This window comes from Rhinoderma darwinii, chromosome 7 (assembly GCF_050947455.1).
Source record: "Rhinoderma darwinii isolate aRhiDar2 chromosome 7, aRhiDar2.hap1, whole genome shotgun sequence".
Classification (NCBI taxonomy): Eukaryota; Metazoa; Chordata; class Amphibia; order Anura; family Rhinodermatidae; genus Rhinoderma; species Rhinoderma darwinii.
The window spans coordinates 21164196-21190997 of NC_134693.1; the positions used below are offsets into that span (position 1 = coordinate 21164196).

The 26802-nt window shown below is 41.7% G+C and overlaps 1 protein-coding gene across 1 annotated transcript in view; it reads right to left on the minus strand.

Moving 5' to 3' along the window:
- LOC142657068 (atrial natriuretic peptide receptor 1-like) overlaps nt 1-17121 on the minus strand; it is a 41008-nt gene extending 23887 nt beyond the window's left edge. The window contains exons 1-10 of the mRNA XM_075832117.1: nt 17074-17121; nt 14845-14935; nt 14456-14574; nt 11005-11160; nt 9880-9984; nt 6201-6303; nt 3842-3987; nt 1741-1810; nt 1516-1660; nt 523-609 (exon numbers count right to left, since the gene is read on the minus strand). Of these exons, the coding sequence (XP_075688232.1) occupies nt 523-609; nt 1516-1660; nt 1741-1810; nt 3842-3987; nt 6201-6303; nt 9880-9984; nt 11005-11160; nt 14456-14574; nt 14845-14935; nt 17074-17121 (1070 nt within the window). The remainder of the gene's footprint in view (nt 1-522; nt 610-1515; nt 1661-1740; nt 1811-3841; nt 3988-6200; nt 6304-9879; nt 9985-11004; nt 11161-14455; nt 14575-14844; nt 14936-17073) is intronic.
- Nucleotides 17122-26802: the final 9681 nt, after the last annotated feature.

Sequence of the window (26802 nt, forward strand, 5' to 3'; positions counted from 1 at the left end):
GAGGATGGAGAATTTAATGACAGATGACAGCTCTAGTGTACTGCTAGGGGCCTAAATAAGGCAGTAAGGCAAGACTATATACTATGTATACACATATGATGCTCTGTATGCAGCTCCCCTGCCATTCTATGGGGGAGAAGACTGTACCCCATCTCTTCATGAAGAACGTATTAGTCTATTGTCATTTTTCTGACCATTTACTTCCATGCATTGCAGCTGCCATAAAGCACAACTCCGATGCTGCTCTGTCAGGAAGGGCGCTGTGCTTTATCTAGATATAAGGCCTTTTTGTTCTAGGCATCAGTCGGGATCCCAGCAGATAGTACACCATCGATCAGATATTAATGGAATATCAAATCAATAAACAGTAAGTCTTGGGAAAGACCCTTTAGATACAGTATAAAATTATTACGTATCACCTGTTGTTTTTATATCACATACATATGCACCAAGAAATATTTGGGCAAGCAAATAAAACCAAAATGCTACTAAAGCATCACTGATCCCATATATAACACCTACCGTACAAGCTGCACCTCTTTTCTTATGGTTTTTGTAATAGTGAAATTTTTCTTATATATCCTCTTGACAGAAACAATTCGTCCATCGCTAGAAGGCAACAAAAAATTATTTCAAATTATTGTTATTGCAGGGAGTATCAGATTGGGTTCAAGACCTCTTTACAACTTTTCTCAATTCTGTGGCTTACCTACCATAAAGACAGACCATGTGACTACCCATGGCGAGAGAGCGCTAGCACTAAACGACTTCCCCTGCTTCCTGTCACCCAGTCATAGTGTTTGCCTGAAGATGCCACTAGTGGGAGCTCACTGCATATGGAATTATATAGCTCACTTTGAGTTCACCAGCTGTCTATGTAGAGAGCTCCCCCTAGTGGTGGCTCCACGTTGCCAGATAATTATGTATTTTTATGTATTTGTAGCTGTGTGAAGCGGATTTGGAACGCTTTGTGTAAAAAATTTAGCCCCCCCCATCCCTATAATTATTATGGCATTATGGAGGATATTGATGATGCATTTTTGTATGTATTAGTTGGGATCATAAATGGAACAGATGCAATCCCTTGTGTGACAAAGCCTCACTAGACAAATATAGTTGAGACTTTATGAAGGAGGGAGGCTGAACTCCTCTGAGTTTCACAACAATAATGTGAAAAGGGGGTAGGACCAATCTGAAATGGAGCCCCATCTGCAGGTGGCATATATCAATTTTAGGAGCTGCCTATGCGGTACATACGCCCTTGAGAAATCCAGTGATTTAGGGTACGGACCCACGTAGTGACGTCTGCATGCAGCCGAAACCTACTCACTTGCGGTGGCCAACGGCCGCACAATTTTGCTGGATGATATCGGCAAAATCGCGCGACCATTGGCCACCGGAAGTGAGTGGAGTTTCGGCCACATCTGGACCCCTCTACGTGGGGCCCTACCCTAAGTTTTTTTTACTAAATAGACAGCCCGATAGCATATTCATTGTCAAATGTAATTTACTCACTATATCCCTGTTTGTAGGAAATTTTCCATAGAGGAACCACGTATGAAGACCGTGTTTGCCATTAACTCTGTCCGTTGACCTGGAATTATGTTATTATTGTGTCTCAGACTGATTGTACTGCCCAGCTCATTCCAAACTTCATCTCCTAAATGAAAATAATAGAAAAAAATCTATGCAGAGCTGTGACTATCACCTCAATGTAATATGACTGACAATACAATATACCAGGTAAGTCTTTCAAGGTCAGAATCCAACTCTCATCCCAAAGCATCTTCTGCTTTTGATATTGGAACCACTGTGAAAAGAAAACAATAGTATATAATTATATAATTACCATGAAATCGGGCAATGGTGCAATCTGATAGGTGATGGAATATTCGATATATAAATTTATAAAATGTATCTAAAATAGATAAGGGGAGCAACAAAAACTGGGCGCTCCTAGGCAAATAGTGTAATGGCATGAACCACCACCAGGGGGACCCATCTTTTCTATGTACACCCCAGAACTCTTATGTTATGTTTGGTCATTAACTTTGCTCAGTCTTCCCTTATATTTTATAATATTCTTTTAATTAAATGTCATATGTCATGGAAGGGGCATAACTTTTTACAAAGATTTGCTTATTAGAGTAGAGCACAATTTTACGATAAACTGACCCTTTATGTTACTGTGCAAAAATAAAGTTCAAATAATATGTTTATCATATTGGAGGATAGGAATACCATGCAGAAATCTTGTACCCTACTTTTAGCAGCTCTGCTAGGATGCCATCATGTTGGCATTATGGGTCAGTGCCGCAGCCTTGAGGTATTCCAAGACATTGAAATAGTAGATACAGGGGGGTCAAAGGTCAATTTGATACATAAGAAGACGGTGTCTTTAATATATATATATATATATATACACTACCGTTCAAAAGTTTGGGGTCATCCAGACAATTTTGTGTTTTCAATGAAAACTCACACTTATATTTATCAAATGAGTTGCAAAATGACTAGAAAACTCCATCACAGATAGAATACCAGCTGCCTGCTTCTTCCCTAAATAGTTCTTGCATAATTTGGAGGTGTGCTTTGGGTCATTGTCCTGTTCTAGGATGAAATTGGCTCCAATCAAGCGCTGTCCACAGGGTATGGCATGGCGTTGCAAAATGAAGTGATAGCCTTCCTTATTCAAAATCCCTTTTACCTTGTACAAATCTCCCACTTTACCAGCACCAAAGCAACCCCAGACCATCACATTACCTCCACCATGCTTGACAGATGGCGTCAGGCACTCTTCCAGCATCTTTTCAGTTGTTCTGCGTCTCACAAATGTTCTTCTGTGTGATCCAAACACCTCAAACTTCGATTCGTCTATCCATAACACTTTTTTCCAATCTTCCTCTGTCCAATGTCTGAGTGCTTTTGCCCATATTAATCTTTTCCTTTTATTAGCCAGACTCAGATATGGCTTTTTCTTTGCCACTCTGCCCTGAAGGCCAGCATCCCGGAGTCGCCTCTTCACTGTAGACGTTGACACTGGCGTTTTGCGGGTACTATTTAATGAAGCTGCCAGTTGAGGACCTGTGAGGCGTCTGTTTCTCAAACTAGAGACTCTAATGTACTTGTCTTGTTGCTCAGTTGTGCAGCAGGGCCTCCCACTTCTCTTTCTACTCTGGTTAGAGCCTGTTTGTGCTGTCCTCTGAAGGCAGTAGTACACACCATTGTAAGAAATCTTCAGTTTCTTGGCAATTTCTCGCATGGAATAGCCTTCATTTCTAAGAACAAGAATAGACTGTCGAGTTTCACATGAAAGCTCTCTTTTTCTAGCCATTTGGAGAGTTTAATTGAACCCACAAATCTAATGCTCCAGATTCTCAACTAGCTCAAAGCAAGGTCAGTTTTATAGCTCCTCTAAACAGCAAAACTGTTTACAGCGGTGCTAACATAATTGCACAAGGGTTTTCAAGTGTTTTCTAATCATCCATTAGCCTTCTAACACAGTTAGCAAACACAATGTACCATTAGAACACTGGAGTGATGGTTGCTGGAAATGGGCCTCTATACACCTATGTAGATATTGCATTGAAAACCAGACGTTTGCAGCTAGAATAGTCATTTAGCACATTAACAATGTATAGAGTGTATTTCTGATTATTGTAATGTCATCTTCATTGAAAAAAACAGTGCTTTTCTTTCAAAAATAAGGAAATTTCTAAGTGACCCTAAACTTTTGAACGGTAGTGTATATATATATATATATATATATATATATATATATATATAGTTATATATATATATATATATAGTTATATATATTGTTATAACATGTGACGAATACCACTATTGCGAAGATGAAGCCGCTGCAGAATAGAGCTAGGGGAAGTGCAATGCCGATTTTCACTGTGGTTGGCATTGGGCACGGGCCACAATCAGCAGGGCACAGGGCACAGTTCTCCTCGGGGCTGCAGATGTCATCTCCACACACTGAAGACAAGAAGAGACATTAAATATAACTAGTAGACGGATCAATGAAATAATATCATTAAAGTCTGAAGACCTAAACTGAGGGAAGAACATTCTGGTGGAACATTCATATTTATATAACCACCAGCAGTCGCTTGATAATATTAGATGCAGTCTGATCATATTACAGTATTACAGAGCTAATGGACTCAATCTAATGGAGACTCTAACACTATCACTGCCATACTTGCAAAAAGTCAAGCATTTCATGAGACTGCCCTACGAACCAAAAAAGGGCCTGGGGGTGTGCGCTAAGCTACTTTGCATTAAAGGGGCATTTCTGGCAAATTTTGGGCAGTTCCCAGGTGGCTTAAATGTCCTGCAACTTGGGATTTAAATCTTGGTAAGTGGGCACTGGTAGAATATCCAGAACACAAGAGATGTTTTGGCTGTAAGGTTTTTTTTTTAGAGCTATACCATAGCATCATAATGGATGCCTAATATACAGTAGTATGCATGCTGCTACACTTCATGTTTGTCCACTAGATGGCACTGTCTGCAGAATACAAAAAACAAGTGAAAAGTTGCAAAACTAAAATCATACATCCAACATTTACTGTAACGAGCAGGATCGCGCTTGGGCGCTATCCCGCTAATTGAACCATTTAGATGCCGCAGTCAATAGTGGCCGAGACATCTAAAGAGTTATAAAGGGGCTAACGATCCCCTCTGACAGCCCCCCCCCCAGTGACACAATCGCTGGTTCAAGTCCCCTAAGCGGACTAGTAAAAAAAGTAAAAATCTGTTAAATAAAGATTTTTTTTATGTACAAAAAATTTTTTACGTAAGAAAAATGTATAAAAAAAATACTAAACATAATTGTTATCGCGCTTCCATAAAAGTCTCATCTATTACAATATAACATTATTTAACATAACTCGGTAAGAAAACCAAAAAAAACGCCACATTTGCTGTTATTTTAACTACATCATCTCCCACAAAAATAGAAAAAAAGTTCAAAAACTTGCATGACCCACAAAATGGTACCATTAAAAACTACAGCTCATCCCGCAAAAAATAAGCCCCCATACCGCTCAATCAACGAAAAAATAAAAACGTTATGGCTCTCAGAATGTGGCGACACAAAATAAATCTTATTTTTTACAATTAATGTAAAAAAAGCTGTATAAATTTGGTATCACCGTAATCGTATGGACCCGGAGAATAAACTTAACATGTCGCTTTAAATGCACGGTGAACGCCGTAATAACGAAGTGCAAAATACAATGGGGGAAATTTCTGGTTTTGTTTTCATTTTCCACCCCACAAAGAATTGTGTACCCATTTTCTAGTACATTATATGATACAATAAATGGTGCCATGAAAAACGACAACGCGCCCCGCAAAAATCAAGCCCTCATAGGACTATATCGACAGAAAAATTAAAAAGTTATAGCTTTTGGAAAGTAAGGAGGAAAAAAATTCAAATAAGATTCTGAAAAATAGCTGCAGCGGGAAGGGGTTAACATCTCGCGACACACATCTCGGGATATGTCGGGTTTAAAGATAAGTTAAAGGGTTATTGCCTTCTTAGACATTAATGGCATATGGCACCAGGCAAAACGGGGATCGGGTGAACCCGTTCTCGGTATAACTGCGGGTCCCAGATGTGGGTCCTGCATCTATCAGACATTTATGGCATATCCTGTTGATATGCCAAAAATATCTAAGATGGGAATACCCCTTTAAGGGAGGACACATCTATATGTACATGTTGATGGGGGGTACAGAGACATAAGAGGTACAGTATATGGGCCCCTTGCTGTCCAGGAGCTCATTGGTTTTCATCCCTAGTCCTGTGGTTTGCCGCACCCGTATTTGGCAGCGTAGCATGTTGTGGCTTCACCGTGGCAAAGTCTGACATTTGACTCTCAATGAACGTGTTGGTGATTGGCTTACATTCAGCATGTCCGCCGCTGATTCGTCGGACAGTTGGGCAATACTATCCAAAACATTGGGCTTTTTCCTGTCACTTTGTCCAGATTGCAAGTTTGTTTCCAGTGGAATATTGCAAGGGAAATAATAATGATTACGCTTTCATTGACTGCTGTATAGATAAAGTAGATGAATGGCCCTTTACAATTTCCTTTAATTTTGGCGGCTGTGACCAGACAAGTACAGACCAGTCTGAGTCTGATGCAACAATAAAGACATTTTAACAATAATGAAATTACCTTTGCCACTGAGCACGGTGGACTGAGCTTCTAAAGCTGCCTGATATGTCCCGACTTTGATGTGAGCGATCAATGATGTGACGCCAAGGTGGACCAAAACAACCTGCAATTATACAAATCATTCATCAACGCACAACTCTAAAACTGAACATAGAGACAAAGATGACACCACTGGAAAACATACAGAGAACTTACCTATTACGATTTTCATAGAAAGGGGAGAGATAAGCGGCTGCCAGAGATACCTCTGGTGCTGCTCATCACAGGGGAAAACTATGATTAGACAGGAAAAAGCCAGATTGCTGGTCCATTTCCCCCAAAATCATATGGCGAGAGGACCTTCTGTTAGTTCCCATATAAACTAGATTGCTGGAGAATCTAAAATTAGCGGGAAGCGGAGAAAAATAACAAATGCCAATGGGCTTCTAATGCGGCCCCCCCCCCCCATGGACATTTGCTTGCAATAAGTAAATACAGGAAAAAAAATAAGCTATAGTACAAAAATTCTAGATTTCAAATTTGCTGACTATATAGTAAATGTCAGCCACGGGTGAAGTAAGGGTATGTGCACACATAGTGTTTTCAGCCGTTTTTCGGGCCTTAAATGTCCAGAAAAACGGCTGAAAAATCGGAAGCAGACTACCTCCAAACATCTGCCCATTGATTGCCACGGGAAAACGGCGTTCCGTTCCGACAGGCCGTTTTTTTTACGCGGCCGTTTTGAAAAACGGGCGCGTAAAAAAACGGCCGCGAAAAAGAAGTGCATGTCACTTCTTGAGCGATTTTTGGAGCCAGTTTTCATTGACTCTATTGAAAAACAGCTCCAAAAACAGCCGTAAAAAACGCAGCGAAAATCGGGAGTGGCTTAAAAAACTTCTGAAAATCAGGTGCTGTTTTCCCTTGAAAACAGCTCCGTATTTTCAGACGGTTTTTATTTTGTGTGTGCACATACCCTTAGGGTATGTGCACACACACTAATTATGTCCGTAATTGACGGACGTATTTCGGCCGCAAGTACCGGACCGAACACAGTGCAGGGAGCCGGGCTCCTAGCATCATAGTTAGGTACGATGCTAGGAGTCCCTGCCTCTCTGCAGGACAACTGTCCCGTACTGTAATCATGTTTTCAGTACGGGACAGTTGTCCTGCAGCGAGGCAGGGACTCCTAGCATCGTACATAACTATGATGCTAGGAACCCGGCTACCTGCACTGAGTTCGGTCCGGTACTTGTGGCCGAAATACGTCCATCAATTACGGACGTAAATAGTGTGTGTGCACATACCCTTACACTTTAAAGGGTTACCCATATAGGACAACCCCTGTTCATATGTATTTATTGGGGCATATGGTCATTATAGAGGGAGAGACACAATTAGGTCTCCCCCTATTAGCAAGAGCAGTCACTCTAGTGGACTAGGTGCGGCCATGTATTACACGGTCACCCATTCATATCCGGCAGTATCTGTTAATTGCTGGGGTCACTATGATTACCATTACAGCTGCCTGGGTAAAAGCCCCTCTGGACATTGCACTGGCAGCCATATTAGTTGTTATCCAGCTTTCCAAGAAACAGATATAACCAGCTGAATAGACTGTTTAACAACTGGAAAGAAGAAAATGACTTAGAGAGGCTCTGTCACCAGATTTTGCAACCCCTATCTGCTATTGCAGCAGATCGGCGCTGCAATGTAGATTACAGTAACGTTTTTATTTTTAAAAAACTAGCATTTTTGGCCAAGTTATGACCATTTTTGTAGTTATGCAAATGAGGCTTGCAAAAGTCCAAGTGGGTGTGTTTAAAGTAAAAGTACAACTGGGCGTGTATTATGTGCGTACATCGGGGCGTGTTTACTTCTTTTACTAGCTGGGCGTTGTGTATAGAAGTATCATCCACTTCTCTTCAGAACGCCCAGCTTCTGGCAGTGCAGACACAGCGTGTTCTCGAGAGATCACGCTGTGACGTCACTCACTTCCTGCCCCAGGTCCTGCATCGTGTCGGACACATCGGCACCAGAGGCTACAGTTGATTCTGCAGCAGCATCAGCGTTTGCAGGTAAGTAGCTACATCGATTTACCTGCAAACGCCGATGCTGCTGCAGAATCATCTGTAGCCTCTGGTGCCGATGTGTCCTCACTCATCCGACACGATGCAGGACCTGGGGCAGGAAGTGAGTGAAGTCACAGCGTGATCTCTCGAGAACTCGGCTGTGTCTGCACTGCCAGAAGCTGGGCGTTCTGAAGAGAAGTGGATGATACTTCTCGTCAGAAAGCCCAGCTAGTAAAAGTAGTAAACACGCCCCGATGTACGCACATAATACACGCCCAGTTGTACTTTTACTTTTCAACACGCCCAGTTGTACTTTTGCAAGCCTCATTTGCATAAATACAAAAATGATCATAACTTGGCCAAAAATGCTCGTTTTTTAAAAATAAAAACGTTACTCTTAGGGGGGATTCACACGAGCGTGATTTTCGTGCGTGCAGGCCGCGTATTTTTCACGCGCCACGCACAGCCCTATAGAAGTCAATGGGGCAGTTCAAACAGTGCGTGATTTGTGCGCAGCGTTTGTTCGCTGCGTACAAAACGCGACAGGTTCAATATCTCCGCGTATTTCGCGCATCATTGAAGTCAATGGGTGCGTGAAAACCACGCAGGTCGCATGGAAGCACTTCCGTGCGAACCGACTGAAACAGCGCACCAGCTGTCAAAAGGATGAATGTAAACAGAAAAGCACCACGTGCTTTTCTGTTTCCAAACATCCAAATGGAGTGTCTTTGAGATGAGCGAACCCGGACAATCGAACCGAACTTCACCGGGTTCGGCCGAACTCGTTTTGGCCGAACCCGGCAAAAAAATTTCCGGCACGCGACGTCAGGAGATAGTCACTGTCCAGGGTGCTGAAAGAGTTAAACTGTTTCAGCACCATGGACAGTGACTACCGATCCCAATAAACATGAACCTGTAAAAAAAAACGAAGTTCTGACTTACCGATAACTCCCGGCTTCTTCCTCCAGTCTGACCTCCCGGGATGACAATTCAGTCCAAGTGACAGCTCCAGCCAATCACAGGCCAAGCAAAGGCTGCAGCGGTCACATGGACTGCCGCGTCATCCAGGGAGGTGGGGCCCGATGTCAAGAGAGGCGCGTCACCAAGGACGCGTCACCAAGGCAACGGCCGGGAGGGAAGTTCTCGGTAAGTACGAACTTTTTCTTTTTTTTTAACAGGTTTCTCGATATTGTGTTCGGCATTCACTGTCGAGGGTGCTGAAAGAGTTACTGCCGATCAGTTAGCTCTTTCAGCACCTTGGACAGTGACGGGCGTCGACTAGCCTCATCTCTATGATGGCGGCTGCGCGAAAATCACGCAGCCGCGCATCATACACGGATGACACACGCAGCTGTCAAATGTTTTTTGCGCGTGCAAAACGCAGCGTTGTTTGCGCGCGCAAAAACGCAACGTTCGTCTGAATCTGCCCTTATCTACATTGCAGCGCCTATCTGCTGCAATAGCAGATAGGGGTTGCAATATCTGGTGACAGAGCCTCTTTAAGAACTTGTGTTTATTTTATTTTTTGGGGGGTGAAAATGACATATAATGAACTTCTCTATGGGCCCACTTGGCAGCAGGATCTCTGTCTTGTCTGGATAATATTTCTGCCCCTGCGTGGAGGAATTTACCTTACTAGTCCAGTTCCGCTGTGTCATTTTCCCCGCCTTGGACACAGTGTGTGTCACTATTTTACCATCATCAGGGATCCACGGCCCACAGATGCCACGCTGCTTCTGTATTGGAAACACAAGAGGAACATCAAGGGCGTCTATAGCAGCTGCACAGATCAAAGTTTATTCCCAGACCCCTTGAAATGTTTATTGCAGCTGTGGTGACATCAGGCTCAGGAAATATCCTCATTTCAGAGGAAAATCTGACCCCAAAAGACATGATCACAAGTGACGAGAAAACACTGAAACGCGTTGGTGGAATCCCCAACTTTCGCTTACTACTAGTGTTCCCTGTCATTAGCCTCTCATATCCACACGTGTCGGTACTAATCATCTCAGCTTCCCGGAAATAGTTAGCAAAACACAATTCTGTCTTTACACCCAAACAAATGGTGTCAATGTTGTTACAGGACACTTTCTATTGAAGGTGTTTTACAACTTTTTGAAAATTCACAGTAAAAGATGCATGTTGGTAAATATAAGTGTCACATAATAACCTTCAAATCCTTCGTGCTGGCGATTACATGGTCCCCTGGCCGTCTTTGTTTACTAGACTACAGTGATGACGTCCCATACTATACACGTGACTACGATAGCCATTCACTGGTCACAGGGGTGAAGTCCGTATAGACAGTACATGACTCTTATTTGATACTGTTATTTTTGCCGACATGCAACTGATACTATGGGTTTTTAAAATATAGATAGATATAGATAGATAGATAGATAGATATTAGATAGATAGATAGATAAATAAACAGATGATAGATAGATAGATAGATAGATAGATAGATAGATAGATAGATAGATAGATAGATAGATAGATAGATAGATAGATAGATAGATAGATAGATAGATAGATAGATAGATAGATATTAGAGGATAGAGGTTTTTTTCTACCCTTCTCAAAGAGAAAAACTGAAAAGTAAGTGAAAAAATAAATAAAAAAACTAATGAAGGTATGTAATAAAGATGGTAGATTTTACATTTACTGACTATACAGTCCTTCTACCACTAAGTGCTTTGTAAAGCCCACAGAGAGTAGAGACATCACATTATATAGACATTAGCAGAATTACTAACCATAAAGGCCAGTGGACAGGAGTGGATATTTGCATGGTAGATACAGCAGTTTTCAGCAGAAGCATATTTCCAGTCTGCCGGACATTCAACTTCTTCACAAAACTTTTTGGCTTCACTGGCATTACTAAAAAAGAAATAAATATATGTGTATATACAGTGGGTATAAAATGTCTACACACCCGTTAAAATGCCAGGTTTTTGTCATGTCACAAAAACAGTACAAGATTAATCATTTCACAACATTTTCCACCTTATATGTGACCCATAATCTGTTCAATTGAAAAAAAAAACTGAAATCATTTAGAGGGGAAAAATAAAAATAACAAAACTACAATAATGTGGTTGCATAAGTGTGAACACCCTCTTATAATTAGGGATGTGGTTGTATTCAGAATTAGCCAATCACATTTAAACTCATGTTAAATAGTAGTCAGTACACAGATGCCGTTATTTAAAGTGATTCTGAGTAACCCCATATAAAGTTCAGCTGATCTATTAGGATTTTCCTGACATTTTCTTTGTTGCATGTGACAGCAAAAGCCATGGTCCATAAAGAGCTTACAACACATCAAAGGGATCTGATGCTGAAAGACATCAGTCAGGAGAAGGGTACCAAAGAATTTCCAAGGCATTAGATATATCATGGAACACAGTGAAGACGGTCATCATGAAGTGGATTACATTTGGTACAACAGTGACATTACCAAGAACTGGACGTCCCTCAAAAATTTATGAAAAGACCAGACATTGGTCCTGGAGGCTGCCAAGAGGCCTACAGCAACATTAAGCTCCAGGACTTTCTAGCAGGTACTGGTTGTGTAGTGCATGTGACAACAATCTCCTAAATTCTTCATATGTCTGGGCTGTGGGGTAGGGTGGCAAAGAAAAACATCCAAGCCCGGCTATGTTTTGCAAAGACCTACATCATAAAGCATGTGGGAAAACGTGTTGGGGTATGTGCACACGGTGAGAGGCTTTTACGGCTGAAATGACAGACTGTTTTCAGGAGAAAACAGCTGCCTCGTTTCAGCCGTAAAAGCTCCTCCTCGCATTATGCGAGGCGTCTGAGACGCTCGTAAATCTAGAGCTGCTTTTCATTGAGTTCAATGAAGAACGGCTCAAATTACGTTGCAAAGAAGCGCCCTGCACTTCTTTGCCGAGGCAGTCAATTTATTTATATATATATAAAAAGCAGAGGATTGGAGCAGCACCGTGAACAAATGCCTGACTAGGGTGGTGCAAAGCTTCAAAAATAAAGGAGTGACCTCTCCTTATGTGTTAGATATCCAAAAAAGAGAACGTGAAGCAGCACTCAAATAAAGTGAATTTATTCATCCAACATGGAATCAGTGGTTCCATGTTGGATGAATAAATTCACTTTATTTGAGTGCTGCTTCACGTTCTCTTTTTTGGATATATATATATAGTCCAATAAGAGACAGCACTCCAAGTAGTAGTGAAAAAAATTGCTTTTTATTAGCCCTTGTGCGACGTTTCGGCTCTTTAGGCCTCATTCACACGACAGGGTTTCCCGGCCGGGTGCCGGCCGTTCATAAGTCGCCCGGCAGCCGGCTGCATTAGGAATAATAGACCCCTAATGGGGCTATTCACACGACCGATTTGTAATTTCTTAGGACATGCTCTATTTTCGGCCGGGTACCCGGCCGCCCGGCTCCCATAGAAGTCTATGGGGCCGGGTAATACACGGCCATCACCGGAATGTGTCCAGAGTGATGGCCGGGTTTTCCGTCGCTTGCGCTCTATCTCCTCCTCACAGCGCAGAGTGCATGTGAGGAGGAGGAGTTTATGCCATTCGGACAAATGGCTGTGCGCTGTACACTGTGTGGCAGGGCCGGGGTGTACAGCAGGTGGAGGGAGCACTGCGCTGGCTCCCTTCCCCTGCTTGTTTTAAAAGCGCCCTGGCCTGGCGACACCTTCCATGGCGCCGCTAGCAGCTGCTGCTGCTGCTACTACTGTAGCGACGCCACTATAGCAGAGCAGGAAGGTATCTCCCCGCTCTGCTATGTGCTAGCTCCATTTTAGCTCCCTGAAGGAGCGGAATCCCTGTGTGTTCGGGGATTCCGCTCCTGGACAGAGCGCTTGATGTCTCTGTCCATATCTGGGCAGTGACATCAGGGGAAACTCCTGAAGCGGAATCCCCGAACACATGGGGATTCCCCTTCAGGAGTTGCCGCTGATGTCACTGTCCAGATCTGCCCGGCCCGGAACGGATGCAAGAATAATGGCCGGGAAAAATGGCCGATTTTACCGGCCGATACTCGGGCTCGGGCGGGACCCGGTCGTGTGAATCCCGCCTTACATGGAGCCTTTTTCAAGCATTGAGATGCTTGAAAAAGGCTCCATGTAAAGAGCCGAAACGTCGCACAAGGGCTAATAAAAAGCCATTTTTTTCACTACTACTTGGAGTGCTGTCTCTTATTGGACGACTATAGAGGATTTGGTGTTGTGATTGGGCTCCTGGGACGTGCACCCACCCATATTTTGACTGGTGCTGCTGGACGGTGGACTTTCTATATATATATATATATATATATATATATATATATATATATATATATATATATATATATAAAATACAATTTGTACCATTATACCATTATATCATATTGCCTAGACAGCAGATTTTATACTAAATGTGCAAAATAGGTATCACTAGATAGATAGATAGATAGATAGATAGATAGATAGATAGATAGATAGATAGATAGATAGATAGATAGATAGATAGATAGATAGATAGATAGATAGATAGATAGATAGATAGATAGCTATATCTTCAGAGTATTAGTCCTTTATTAAAGATAATGTTCACCATTCTGTTGTTAGGTTCAAAATGATGTGCTGATTCATTTCATAATATACTTTTATTTAAATTGTTATTGGTGTCAGATCTGCATTTTTTACACATGGAGCTCCAAACCGCCTGATTCCCTTCACATGATTAAATTCCTACTGCCTGCAGTTACCACTAGGTGGAGCTAAGTGCATATGGATTTATATGGCTAGTACTGTACTGAATGGGAGGTGTATGAATCTTTATGCAGTGAGCTCCCCATAGTGGGGGCTGCAGGCAAAAATCTATGACTGTGCCTCAGTAAAGAAAAACAACGTATTATGTTTATGGTGCAGAGACTGAAAACAAATGTTTCAAATAGAGAAAATCCACAGTGCTGATAAATGCCCCTCCACATACAGTATATGTATAAAAATGTATCAAATCTAAAATCTCTAAATTTCTATTCTATCTGCATGCTTTAGATCTGTGTGCAATACTATTACTGTCATACATTATTACATTAATTCGACCTTTCTGGTCAAGAGCCTTATAGTTGGAGACGTGGCAGGGATCAAAGTTTTCTAATTGTAATAAAATACCATCTTAAAACAAAATGAATTAAATTATTATTAGAACTCACCTGAATTTAAGAATATTTTGTGCCACGGCCTTCTGGTAAAAACTGATGGGTACGGACACTGAGTAGCTAACATTAAACTCCTGCCCGGTAATTACCTCACCGGGAGGCCTTTCAATCCAGGCCATCTCCAAACCTACAAGAGAAGAAGATGGAATAAATAACTAAGGATTATAATGTATTGGGGGTGCTGAGCAACCTGTAGAATCGTGATTACCCACGACATAGGTGGACTTGAGGGTACCTAGTGAAATCAATGGATGCCAGTGACTGCATTGGGTGTCCTGTAAGACTTCCATGTTATACACTGCCGGATTCCATCGTTGGATGGATGCCAATGATGCCCAATGGACCCCATTGACTTACAGTATGATCATTCTACTTATCAACATCTCAACATACGTACCCATACAGTCAATCATATTCTGTTCATTGGGCTGGTCATTTGGCCAGCAGTCGAATTCCGTATTGTCGAGGTCATGCCAGGCAGAAGTGATCTGTATAGAGAAGAATGAGAAATATAAGTGCACTTTTTGCTTTCTGCAACATTCAAATGCCTGTAGCTACATAAGTATCTAAGTGTCTATATATACTTTACAACATTTTAGCCCTGCCCCGATCAATCTAGGAACGCCCACTTTGGAGAAAATTTGCATAAGCCCGCCACTTTTTCTGACACAATCCCGCAAAAATAGCACGGTTGGGAGGTATGTCTATTCTCTGAATTTTTGTATAAATGGTGATGTTTCTGGTACTGTCATTATTACTAGAAAGAGCAAATTTGTAGACATTATTAATATGTCTGAAGGGAACTTTTATTTTTCTATTATGTCTGGGATATATCTGTAAGGTTTGGAAAGAGCCTCTTTTAAAAATGCTGGCCCTTAGAGCCTTCGTGACAAATATGGACGCTTAAACGTACGATAGGCCAGGCCACCATATGTAGATAAATAACAAATGTTTATGTTTCAGGTTCCAGTTCCATTGTGATGAAAATAAGGGAATCCGTTAAACCCGGGTGGAGATGTAAGGTGTGCCAGGGCCCCAAATGTGATTGTGACCGTACTTTTATTTATGTAATTTCTTAGCAAATTCAAGACCAAGCATGTGTCTGGAAATGTAGACTGTATTTCATATTGTGCTGTTGTGTGCTATGTGGATAGGACCTGTGGTCACATGACCAGGTTAAGTAAGTGTGATATTGTAGATGCTGTTTTTACAGGCTGTGGTAGTACTCCCTTGGCAGTGGGGAGGGGGCACAGATTCAATTACTAAGGTAGCAGATTCTTTAAAATTATACAATGCAAGTAAAGAAAAAAAAGCCGCACTCACCCGGTCTGACGTAGAAAATTCTTTAATGCTTTGTAAAAAAGGTGTGGGGGGAAGACGACGACTGTGTCAGGCAACAGCCGTTTCATGTACAATGCTTTCTCAAGCTTATACCGCTGCCCCCGTTTCGCCCCCATGAGCAGTGTACTGCCGAATGTCCAGAAAGACTACTAGTCCCAGTAGTGCCTCATTCTCTTGTACTTAAGCACCTTTAAAGTTATACTCTGCCGTTCCTGGAACGTTGAGGCATGTGTACGCCATTTTGCACGTCCATGAAGCGAGGCCAGCTACAGTTTACAAAAGTAAGTGCCTTTGACTGTGGTAAAAGAATTGAGGTACCTGTCAGTGACTGGGTTCGCAAATGGTAATGCAGCAGGGCAGGCCTAGAATGGGCCAGAGTAATTGGGGTCTGAGTGTCTGATTCTGGGGTAGTGTAAGGAGTGCAACGTGACTTTGTAGACAGACTGATGGAAGCTGAATGCCGCGATCCTGAGTGGGAGTTGTGAGAAGTAAGCTACAACTGATTGACTGCAGAGAGCAACTGAGTGTCAAAGAGTGTCAGAGACTCGAGGAGGAACCGTGCAGTATGAGAGGACCCTCTAATTCCTACATAGGCCATTTGCGAGCATCGCACCGATGAGCCACTGCCAAAGACTGTGAGAAAAATCCCTCCCCGTTATATATCTATCATAGAGTAAGTTCGTTTGACTGATATGGGTCATGGAAAGGAGCCCCATTTAAGGTAGGCCTTACCCCCCCCCGCACCCCCATGTGCAGAGACTGCTCAATAGTATCAAATAGAAAATAGGTGAATTCATCCTAGGTCAGACTCTTCTTCTCTCCTTGGAAAAATGGAAAAATAGTGACAAGAACCAGCATCAAAGGAGTTTTTTTATTTCATTTGTTATGGATGCCTCTCAATTAAAGGTTATTCCGATCACAATTAGCTAGGATATGCCAACGCTGTCTGATCATTGGGGTTCCCATTGCTGGGACGCCCAACAATCCTGGGGATAAAGGGACCACAGCGCTAATGCAGCCCATTCAATGTTTTTCCCTAAAAAGCAGCACTCCCTGTGAACCGGCTAAAGCAGTGCCGCGGTTCCTTTAATCGCAGGATTGGTGAGGGTCCGGGCAGTCGGACCTGCACCAATCAGAATGTGATGGCATATTCTAGCAATATACCATCACTTTTTGTGATGAGAATAACTTTTTAAGGTTTATTCACGGGTTATTTAAAATGAACCTAAAATCTCATCTACACCATTGTACATTCTAAATTGTGTCCAGAAAACTTCTCACTTACCTTGCAGAAGAGGAGCAGTTGTGAGAAGAACAATAAAGCCAACCGCATTTGGATCAGAAGCTGGCATCCAATGAATCTGAAGGCCAAATAGATCTTCCAGAGGAGGTGGTACAGTATCTTAAAGTTGCGTGGACACAAGAAGGGCTGGGGTGATGTTGGTAAGTAGACAACCCAAAAAGAGAACCTGAAAACTTGGGTTGTATTCTGAAGATGAAATATTCTCTAGATGTCAAGCTTCTTCTTGTATTTTAAGGCAAATAAGTCCAAGCACTGTCAGCAAATTTCATATATTGTAGGTCAGGTTCTTCTTGAAGAAACGTAGCCTTCACGTGAGATGAGGAACCATATGATAGGAGGTGTCAAGAACAATTTTAGGAGAACCCAAACAACAAACCTCAAAAGGCAAAACAGATGTCTTCAACCATTCTAATGAACCTAGTCCACAATGTAATGTATGTGAGAGTCTTGTTTCTTCTTATAGCAAAGTCCTTAAGACGTGGAGGAAATTCCAATTGCAGAAAGAACATGTGAAGAGGAGTTGAACACAACAAGACAAATCCTTATATTCATTAGGTAGAGCAATCAAGTAGGAATGGGTATTGGGATAAGAACACAGCAGATCTGTCTTCTAGGGTCATAATCCACAAATGACCATTGTGTTTAACCTGTTATAATGACTTGTATTTGAGACTTAGAGGAGGATCAGGAATCTCAGAGGACACACGCTCCATGAAAATATTATTTACTTAAAGCTCCTGTACTTAAATCTTTGCAAATAATAACATGGAGACCTGGACTTTCCACACATGCCTCATCCATTCATTGTTGGGTCAAGATGAGCAAATCTTAAAAAATTATATTCTCCATTGATCCACTCCACTGATCCATTATTTGAGCACTATATGGGGGTATTTATCTGGCATTGTGTGGCACTGCTACTTAGGCACTGTACAGTTTATTATTTTTGCAGTGTATGGCAGTGGCGGTGGCACAGTATTGTATTGTTACTTAGGTAAATGTATGGAAATATTATTTGGCCAATGTTTGCCACTATTATTTGGGCACCACACTGTTCTTCTCAGTGTGTGGCATCCAAAAAATGTGCGGCATAGGGTGCCTACTGTCATCACTTTTCCACTATTGTTATTAAGTTTAAAGCCAGAACAATTAAATGGCCACCAGAATGGCACTAATGTGAACGAGTTACATTGCACTAATACGATCATTTTAGATCACAGTGCGATATCATGGCAATTGTATCCCTACAGGGTCGCCTTAAATTGTATGTGTACGAAAAACTTACACAGGGGTTGTCAAGCAATTCCTGCCTCCTGAAGGAAGAGCCACTGTTCATCCTGATCTTTCGGGTTTTTTGATGGAATCTTAAAACAACAGTGAAGACTGTCACACTGTCACACTAAGGCCTCATGTCCACAACTGACACAACCGTATTACAACTTTGTACAACCTCCAATTTCATATAGTGGCGTATCACTGTGCTATTCAGAGCTAGCTACTATAGTGCTACGGGCAGATAATTCCTTATAACGCCACCTTACGGAGCGGCAAATGGCTGCACGCAGAATGCCTACGGCTTCTTAAAATAAAGCCACAGCGACTCTGTGTGCCGCAGTACAGGCTTTGAGGTGTGCTACGGGATGAGACCAACCTGGACTGGGCCCCCTCTCTGCATAGCAGTCGTCTGTGCTACCTCTATGGTACATACTGGTGTATAGTGAAGGTATATCCAGCACTCAAAATAAAAGTTGTAAGGTTTATTTGGTCATATTTAAAACAAGGAAGTTAAAACAAAAAAATCCCGGGACCACGCTTACGCGTTTCAGACCAGTGGGGTCCTTAACCCCTTCCCGCTCCTTGACGTACTATTACGTCATGGCAGCTGTATCGTTCGCGCTCCATGCCGTAATAGTACGTCACGGGAGAAACGGCCGTTTCGGCCGTCCTCCCGACACATACAGGAGCTGTGCCGCTGCTGTCTTGTTCAGCAGCTGTCACGGCTCCTGCAGCGGGGACCGATCGCTGTGTCCCCGCTGATTAACCCCTTAAAAGCCGCGTTCTATAGAGATCGCGGCTTTTTAGGGGTTAAGCTGCCATCGCCGGCCTGCTACGCGATAGCGGCCGGCGATGGTGACTATGGCAACCGGACACCAAACAATGGCGTCCGGCTATGCCATAGACGGAAGCCTAGTGGGTCCTGACATCGTCAGGACCCACTATGCTTGCTGTCAGTGAGTAGCTGACAGTTCTAATACACTGCACTACGCATGTAGTGCAGTGTATTAGAATAGCGATCAGGGCCTCCTGCCCTCATGTCCCCTAGTGGGACAAAGTAATACAGTAAAAAAAAAGTTAAAAAAAGATGTGTAAAAATAAGAAAATAAAAGATTTAAAAGTAATAAAAGTAAAAATCCCCCTATTTCCCTTATCAGTCATTTATTATTAATAAAAATATATAAACAAACAAATAAACTATACATAATTGGTATCGCCGCGTCCGTAACGGCCTGAACTACAAAATTATTTCGTTATTTATCCCGCGCGGTGAACGCCGTAAAATAAAATAATAATAAACCGAACCACAATCACAATTCTTTGGTCACTTCACCTCCCAAAAAATGGAATAAAAAGAGATCAAAAAGTCGCATGTACCTAAAAATGGTACTGATGGAAACTACAGTTCGTTACGCAAAAAAAAAGTCCTTGCACGGCTTTATTGATTGAAAAATAAAAACGTTCTGGCTCTTAGAATAAGGTAACACAAAAAGTGAATGATTGTTTACAAAACGTATTTTATTGTGCAAACGCCATAAGACATAAAAAAAAACTATAAACATCTGGTATCGCCGTAATCGTATCGCCGCGCAGAATAAAGTGAATGTGTCATTTATAGCGCACGGTGAACGCTGTAAAAAAAATAGAATAAAAAAACAATAGTAGAATTGCTGTTTTTTAGTCACCACGCCACCTAAAAATAGAATAAAAACTGATCAAAAAGCCGCATGCACCCCAAGAAAACTACAATGCATTCCTCAAGGGGTCTAGTTTCCAAATTGGGGTCACTTTTGGGGGGTTCCCAATGTTTTGGCACCACAAGACCTCTTCAAACCGGACATGGTGCCTAATAAAAAAGAGGCCTCAAAATCCACTAGGTGCTCCTTTGCTTCGGAGGCCGGCGCTTCCGTCCATTACCGCCCGAGGGCCACACGTGGGATATTTCTCTAAACTGCAGAATCTGGGCAATAAATATTGAGTTGCGTTTCTCTGATAAATCCTTTTGTGTTATAAAAAAAATGGTATAAAAAGGATTTTCTGACAAAAAAAAATATGTAAACTTCACCTCTACTTTGCTCTAAATTTCTGTGAAACACCTAAAGGGTTCATAAAATTTCTAAATGCTGTTGTGAATACTTTGAGGGGTCTAGTTTCTAAAATGGGGTATTTCATAGGGGTTTCTAATATATGGGCCCCTCAAAGCAACTTCAGAACTGAACTGGAACCTAAAACAATAAATAAATGAGGCAACACTTCGCTTCTTACATTATACTGATAATGAGCCGTGCCCACCCCGAGATGACCCCAGTTTTGATCGTTTGTATAAACGGAGACCCCTATTAGACCGTTCCAGTGCCCGGTTTTCCCAAGCATACACCCCCGAGAAGTGTATTTCTATTGAGGAGTCCCTGGTACATTTTAAAGGGAGGGTTCAATTCCGCGAGTACCTGCCGGGTAAGAGGGCAAGGTATGGCGTGAAGATGTATAAGCTGCGAGAGTGCATCAGGGTATACCTACAGTTTTAGGATATATGAAGGAAAGGCCACCCCCAAACCAGACTGCATCCTGGGCTACAATAGGTACATGGGAGGGATGGACTTGTAAGATAAAGCCCTGAAGCCCTACAGCGCCATGCGGTATAAGAAGCTGGCCGGGCACATCATACAGATGGCTTTGTACAATGCGTACCTGCTACGTCGATGTGCAGGCCAGACGGGAACTTTCCTGGAATTTCAAGAGGTGATTATCAAGAACCTAATCTTTAGGGATCAAGAAGGGGGGGCACCCAGTACTTCTGGAAGCGAGGCCACACGCATCGTACCAGGGCAACACTTTCCAGAAGTTCCCCAAACTGGCAAGAAGGGAAAAAGTCAAAAGAGGTGCAAAGTCTGCTATAAGAGGGCGATAACGGATGACACAATATATCAATATGACGCATGTCCCGAATAACCAGAGCTCTGTATGAAAGAGTGTTTTAAAATTTATCATCCATCCCTTGGTTTATAATTTACCCCAATTTTACATACCCTGATGCACTCCGCACATCTTATCCCCCCTCGTCTTTCCCCTCTGAGCCCTGCTGTGTGTCCAGGCAGCTGATAACAGCCACATGTAGGGTATTGCCGTACCCGGGAGAACCCACATTACAGTTTATGGGGTGTAGGTCTCTGGTCAAAATGCTCACTACACCTCTAGATGAATGCCTTAAGGGTGTAGTTTTTAAAACGGGGTCACTTCTTGCGGGTTTCAACTGTACTGGTACCTCAGGGGCTTCTGCATACATGACTTCGCACTAGAAAATCCCCAGTAGGCCAAATGGTGGTCCTTTCCTTCTGAGCCCTCCCATGGGCCCAAACGGCAGTTTATCACAACAAATGGGGTATTGCGGCACTCAGAACAAATTGCGCAACAGAATGGGGTATTTTGTTTCTTGTGAAAATAAGAAATTTTCAGCCAAAACTACATATTATTTGAAAAAAATAATTTTGGTTTCATTCCCAGCCCAATTCAAATAAGTTCTGTGAAAAAACTATGGGGTCAAAATGGTCACAACACCCATAAATGAATTACTTGAGGGGTGTAGTTTCCAAAATGGGGTCATTTGTGGTTGGTTTCTATTGCTTTGATACCTCTGTGGCTCTGCAAATGCGACATGGCACCCGAAAACCAAACCAGCAAAATCTGTACTCCAACAAACACATAGCGCCCCTTTCCTTCTGAGCCCTCCCATGGGCCCAAACGGCAGTTTATCACCACAAATGGGGTATTGCCGCACTCAGGACAAATTGGGCAACAAAATGGAGTATTTTATTTCTTGTGAAAATAAGAATTTTTGAGCTAAAATGACATATTATTGGAAAAAATATATATTTTTTTTAATTCCCAGCCCAATTCAAATAAGTTCTGTGAAGAAACTATGGAGTCTAAATTGTCACATTACCCATAAATGAATTCCTTGAGGGGTGTAGTTTCTAAAATGGGGTCACTTCTGGTGGGTTTCCATTGCTTTGATACCTCTGGGGCTCTGCAAATGCGACATGGCACCCGAAAACCAAACCAGCAAAATCTGTACTCCAAAGAACACACAGCGCTCCTTCCCTTCTGAGGCCTCCCATGGGCCCAAACGGCAGTTTATTGCCACAAATGGGGTATTGATGCACTCAGGAGAAATTGGGCAACAAAATTGAGTATTTTGTTCCCTGTGAAAATAAGAAATTTTGGTAAAAAATTACATCTTATTGGAAAAAATTTCATTTTTTTAATGTCACAGCCCAATTGAAATAGGTGCTGTGAAAAAACTGTGTGGTCAAAATGCTAACAACAACCATAAATGAATTCCTTGAGGGGTGTAGTTTCCAAAATGGGGTCATTTTTGGTGGGTTTCCATTGCTTTGATACCTCTGAGGCTCTGCAAATGCGACATGGCACCCGAAAACCAATCCAACAAAATCTGGACTCCAACAAACATATAGCGCTCCTTTCCTTCTGAGCCCTCCCATGGGCCCAAACGGCAGTTTATCACCACAAATGGGGTATTGCCACACTAAGGACAAATTGGGCAACAAAATGGGGTATTTTGTTCCCTGTTAAAATAAGAAATTTTGATCACAAATGACATTTTATTGGAGAAAATGACATTTTTTTCATTTCAGTGCCCAATTCAAATACGTGCTGTGAAAAAACTGTGCGGTCAAAATGGTAACAACAACCCTAAATGAATTCCTTGAGGGGTGTAGTTTCCAAAATGGGGTCACTATTGGGGGATTCCTACTGTTTTGACACCTCAACACCTCTTCAAACCTGGCATGCTGCCTAAAATATATTCTAATAAAAAAGAGAACTCAAAATGCACTAGGTGCTTCTTTGCTTCTGGGGCTTGTGTTTTAGTCCACGAGCGCAGTAGGGCCACATGTGGGACATTTATAAAAACTGCAGAATCTGGACAATACATATTTAGTAGTGTTTCTCTGGTAAAACCTTCTGTGTTACAGGAAAAAAAATGAATAAAATTGAAATTCAGCAAGAAAAATGAAATTTGCAAATTTCACCTCCACTTTGCTTTAATTCCTGTGAAATGCCTGAAGGGTTAAAAAACTTTCTAAATGCTGTTTTGAATACTTTGAGGGGTCTAGTTTTTAAAATGGGGTGTTTTATCAGGGTTTATAATACATAGGCCCCTCAAAGCCACTTCAGAACTGAACAGGTACCTTAAAAAAAAGGCTTTTGAAATTTTCTTAAAAATATGAGAAATTGCTGTTTATGTTCTAAGCCTTGTAACGTCCAAGAAAAATAAAAGAATGTTCAAAAAACACTGCCAATCTAAAGTAGACATATGGGAAATGTGAACTAGTGACTATTTTGGGTGGTATAACCGTCTGTTTTACAAGCAGATGCATTTAAATTCTGAAAAATGCAATTTTTTCAAAATTTTCTCTAAATTTTGCAATTTTTCACCAATAAACACTGAATATATCGACCAAATTTTACCACGAACATGAAGCCCAATGTGTCACGAGAAAACAGTCTCAGAATCGCTTGGGTAGGTTTAAGCATTCCGACGTTATTACCACATAAAGTGAAATATGTCAGATTTGAAAAATGGGCTCTGAGCCTTAAGGCCAAAACAAGGCTGCGTCCTTAAGGGGTTAATCATACCCCACTGGTCTGAAACGCGTAAGCGTGGTCCCGGGATTTTTTGTTTTAACTTCCTTGTTTTAAATATGACCAAATAAACCTTACAACTTTTATTTTGAGTGCTGGATATACCTTCACTATACACCACTATTGCCTTGATTACCTGCTGTCGACACAGGACCAGTTTGGGAATATCTACGAGCACCTGCAGTACTTGGATTTATTTACACCAACTTGCATCAATCAAACGCAATAGAAACGCAGTGGAAACGCAACAGAAACGCAGTGGATATGTGGGGAGTGAACTTTTTGTAACACTTTCCCTATTATGGTACATACTCCCTTGTCCTGTACCTCTGTATAAATAGGAAGATTTAATATTTGGAACCATTGAAATCTGACTGATAACCCATATAGGAACTATATAGGCGGCTAATTGGTTGTGACCCAGCTTTTCCAGAAATAGATATAATCAAAAAACAATAGAAATTTTAACAATGCAACTGAACGGGAAAACTCAGGGATTTATATAGGGGACTATTGTAGGGTAAAATGTTTGTTAATGTAAAATTATGGGAATCCTTTTTGTTTTTCTTATATATTTTCTTGATGAAAATCTTGTAACTAAGTCTTGACGGCTCTGTCTTTTTATAATAGGAAATGGGAATACGCAAGGCCTATCCCTTTGATGAAGGGTATGATCTTAGCTTTTAATGATGGTAATCTTCATCTGGTACAATCATGTGGTTTAGCACTAATCCTTTCAGCTATTAATCTTAAATTAATTAAAGCAATTAATGGGCTGCTGTGGTCATGTTATGGGCAAGGGGGCAAAGTGAAGCACAAATTTTTTTTAAAAAAATTCCTCCGAAAACAGCGCCACTTTTGTTCAACGTCGATGTCTGTTATTGCAGCGTAGCCCCACTTACTTGAATAGGGATGAGCTGCAAAACCGGGCATAGACCATGGGCAAAAGTGGTGCTGTTTCTGGGAAAAAGCCGCCCCTTTTTCTAATGTTTGAGAACCCCTTCAAGGTCCATTTTTCCATTTTTAAGTAATACAAATTTGTGCTAATTAATTTCATAATGTATTTGTATAGGTGAACTTTATTTTTCTCACTTGACAAATGATATAATTTTGGCTTCATGCAGCCACCACTAGGGGGAGCTAACTGTGTATACAGCTAGTATTCAACTCAATGGAAGCTGTATAAGTCTGTATGCAGTGAGCTCCCTCTAGTGGTGGCTGCAGGTAGCTGCAATGACAGTGTCATGATAAACAAGGGACGCAGTTTCGTGCCAATTCCCTTTTCGCCATAGTGCCCCATAGCAGTCACGTGCCCTGTTTCTATGGAAAAAGGCCCTTTTTAGCAACTATAAGCAAGGTAAAATAACAAAATTTTTATTAGTCTATTGAAGCAAAAGACACACTACATAGAAATTAAAAGGTTCATGTTCACTGCTGATATTGACCAGCATAGTGCAATGTGTGCCAGAGAAGAGATACAGAGTGTCAGCGGCTGCAGCACGCTGCACTGAGAACAGGATTCAGTATCAGAGGTCAGCAGTAACAATTATTACAATTTCAAGAAAGCCCCCCCGACATGTTTCACTGCAGATGCAGCTTCTTCAGGGGTATCGGGGCTAATGACGGCGCACCGTGGAATTCTCAGGGCTATATGCACAGAGAATTCGTTTCAGCTGTCGCTTCATTAATGTAAGTGACCAATAGAAACTGAATTGGAGGATCGAGCCTCCACATCAGTGATGGACAAGCGATGGGACGAATAGCAAGCTCGGCATGTGAGGACCAATAGGCCGTAGTCTGGTAGCGCGTGCGCAGTAGTCCACTAAGAGGAGACAAAATCTCACAGTCAGGAGGGTAATCCCGCTGGAGCGCATGCGCGAAAATCGGCATGTAAGTACCAGAGGAGACGGAACGAGCTCCAAAGACTACAGTAAAAGTAGATATGACCCTCCATTCTAATAATGACGTCTAGAGTCAAAGTGCAAACTGTATGTCGAGATCGCAACACAAACCATGTTTAGTAGCAACATGGTTGTAAGAAAATTGCCATGCTTATGTCGAAAATGACATACAAGAATGAAAAGAAGAGAAAACGCAGCGCAGCCGTCAGAAAAATGTAGTTACACGTGTCGATAAACAACATTTTTTTTTATATGGTAGAGAAGTAAGAATGATGAAAGGAGGTAAATAGATACCAGTAACTGCTATAATAGCAATATTAAAGGTTATTCACGTAATAAATGTCAGCGTGTCACCAGGGGGAGAACACACTTATCATGGCTAGCCACCAATTGGTAATCAGACTCAGTCAGTCCCGTGTTTATAGCAATACAATAGTAAGTTCACTAAGTTCCCTCACGTTATTCACTAAAAGGAAATTATCTTTTTGGACCTCCAAATCTCTCTGGATCCTGCTGGTGGTGTACGTACAGATTTCTCACGGAAACCAACATCAACTAATAGTCTATTACACTGGGAAAGCTACCATCCTCCGGCCCTCAAGAAGGGTATTCCCATTGGGCAAGTATAGTTCAGTAGAACCGTGGCAGTCCAGGTCTTACAAAATAAACAATAAAATGTAGCTGTATTACAGCCATCTGACTCTGACCTACAGTACTTTGCTGTTGTTTTTCCTGTTTTGTTGCATTACAACCGGGAATTAAAATCTATTTTAACTTAGATTTTATGTAACGGACCTGACAAAATAGTCAAAATGATTATAGAGGAATAAAAAAAATATACCATGTGCATGTGTATTTACCCCCTTTACTATGA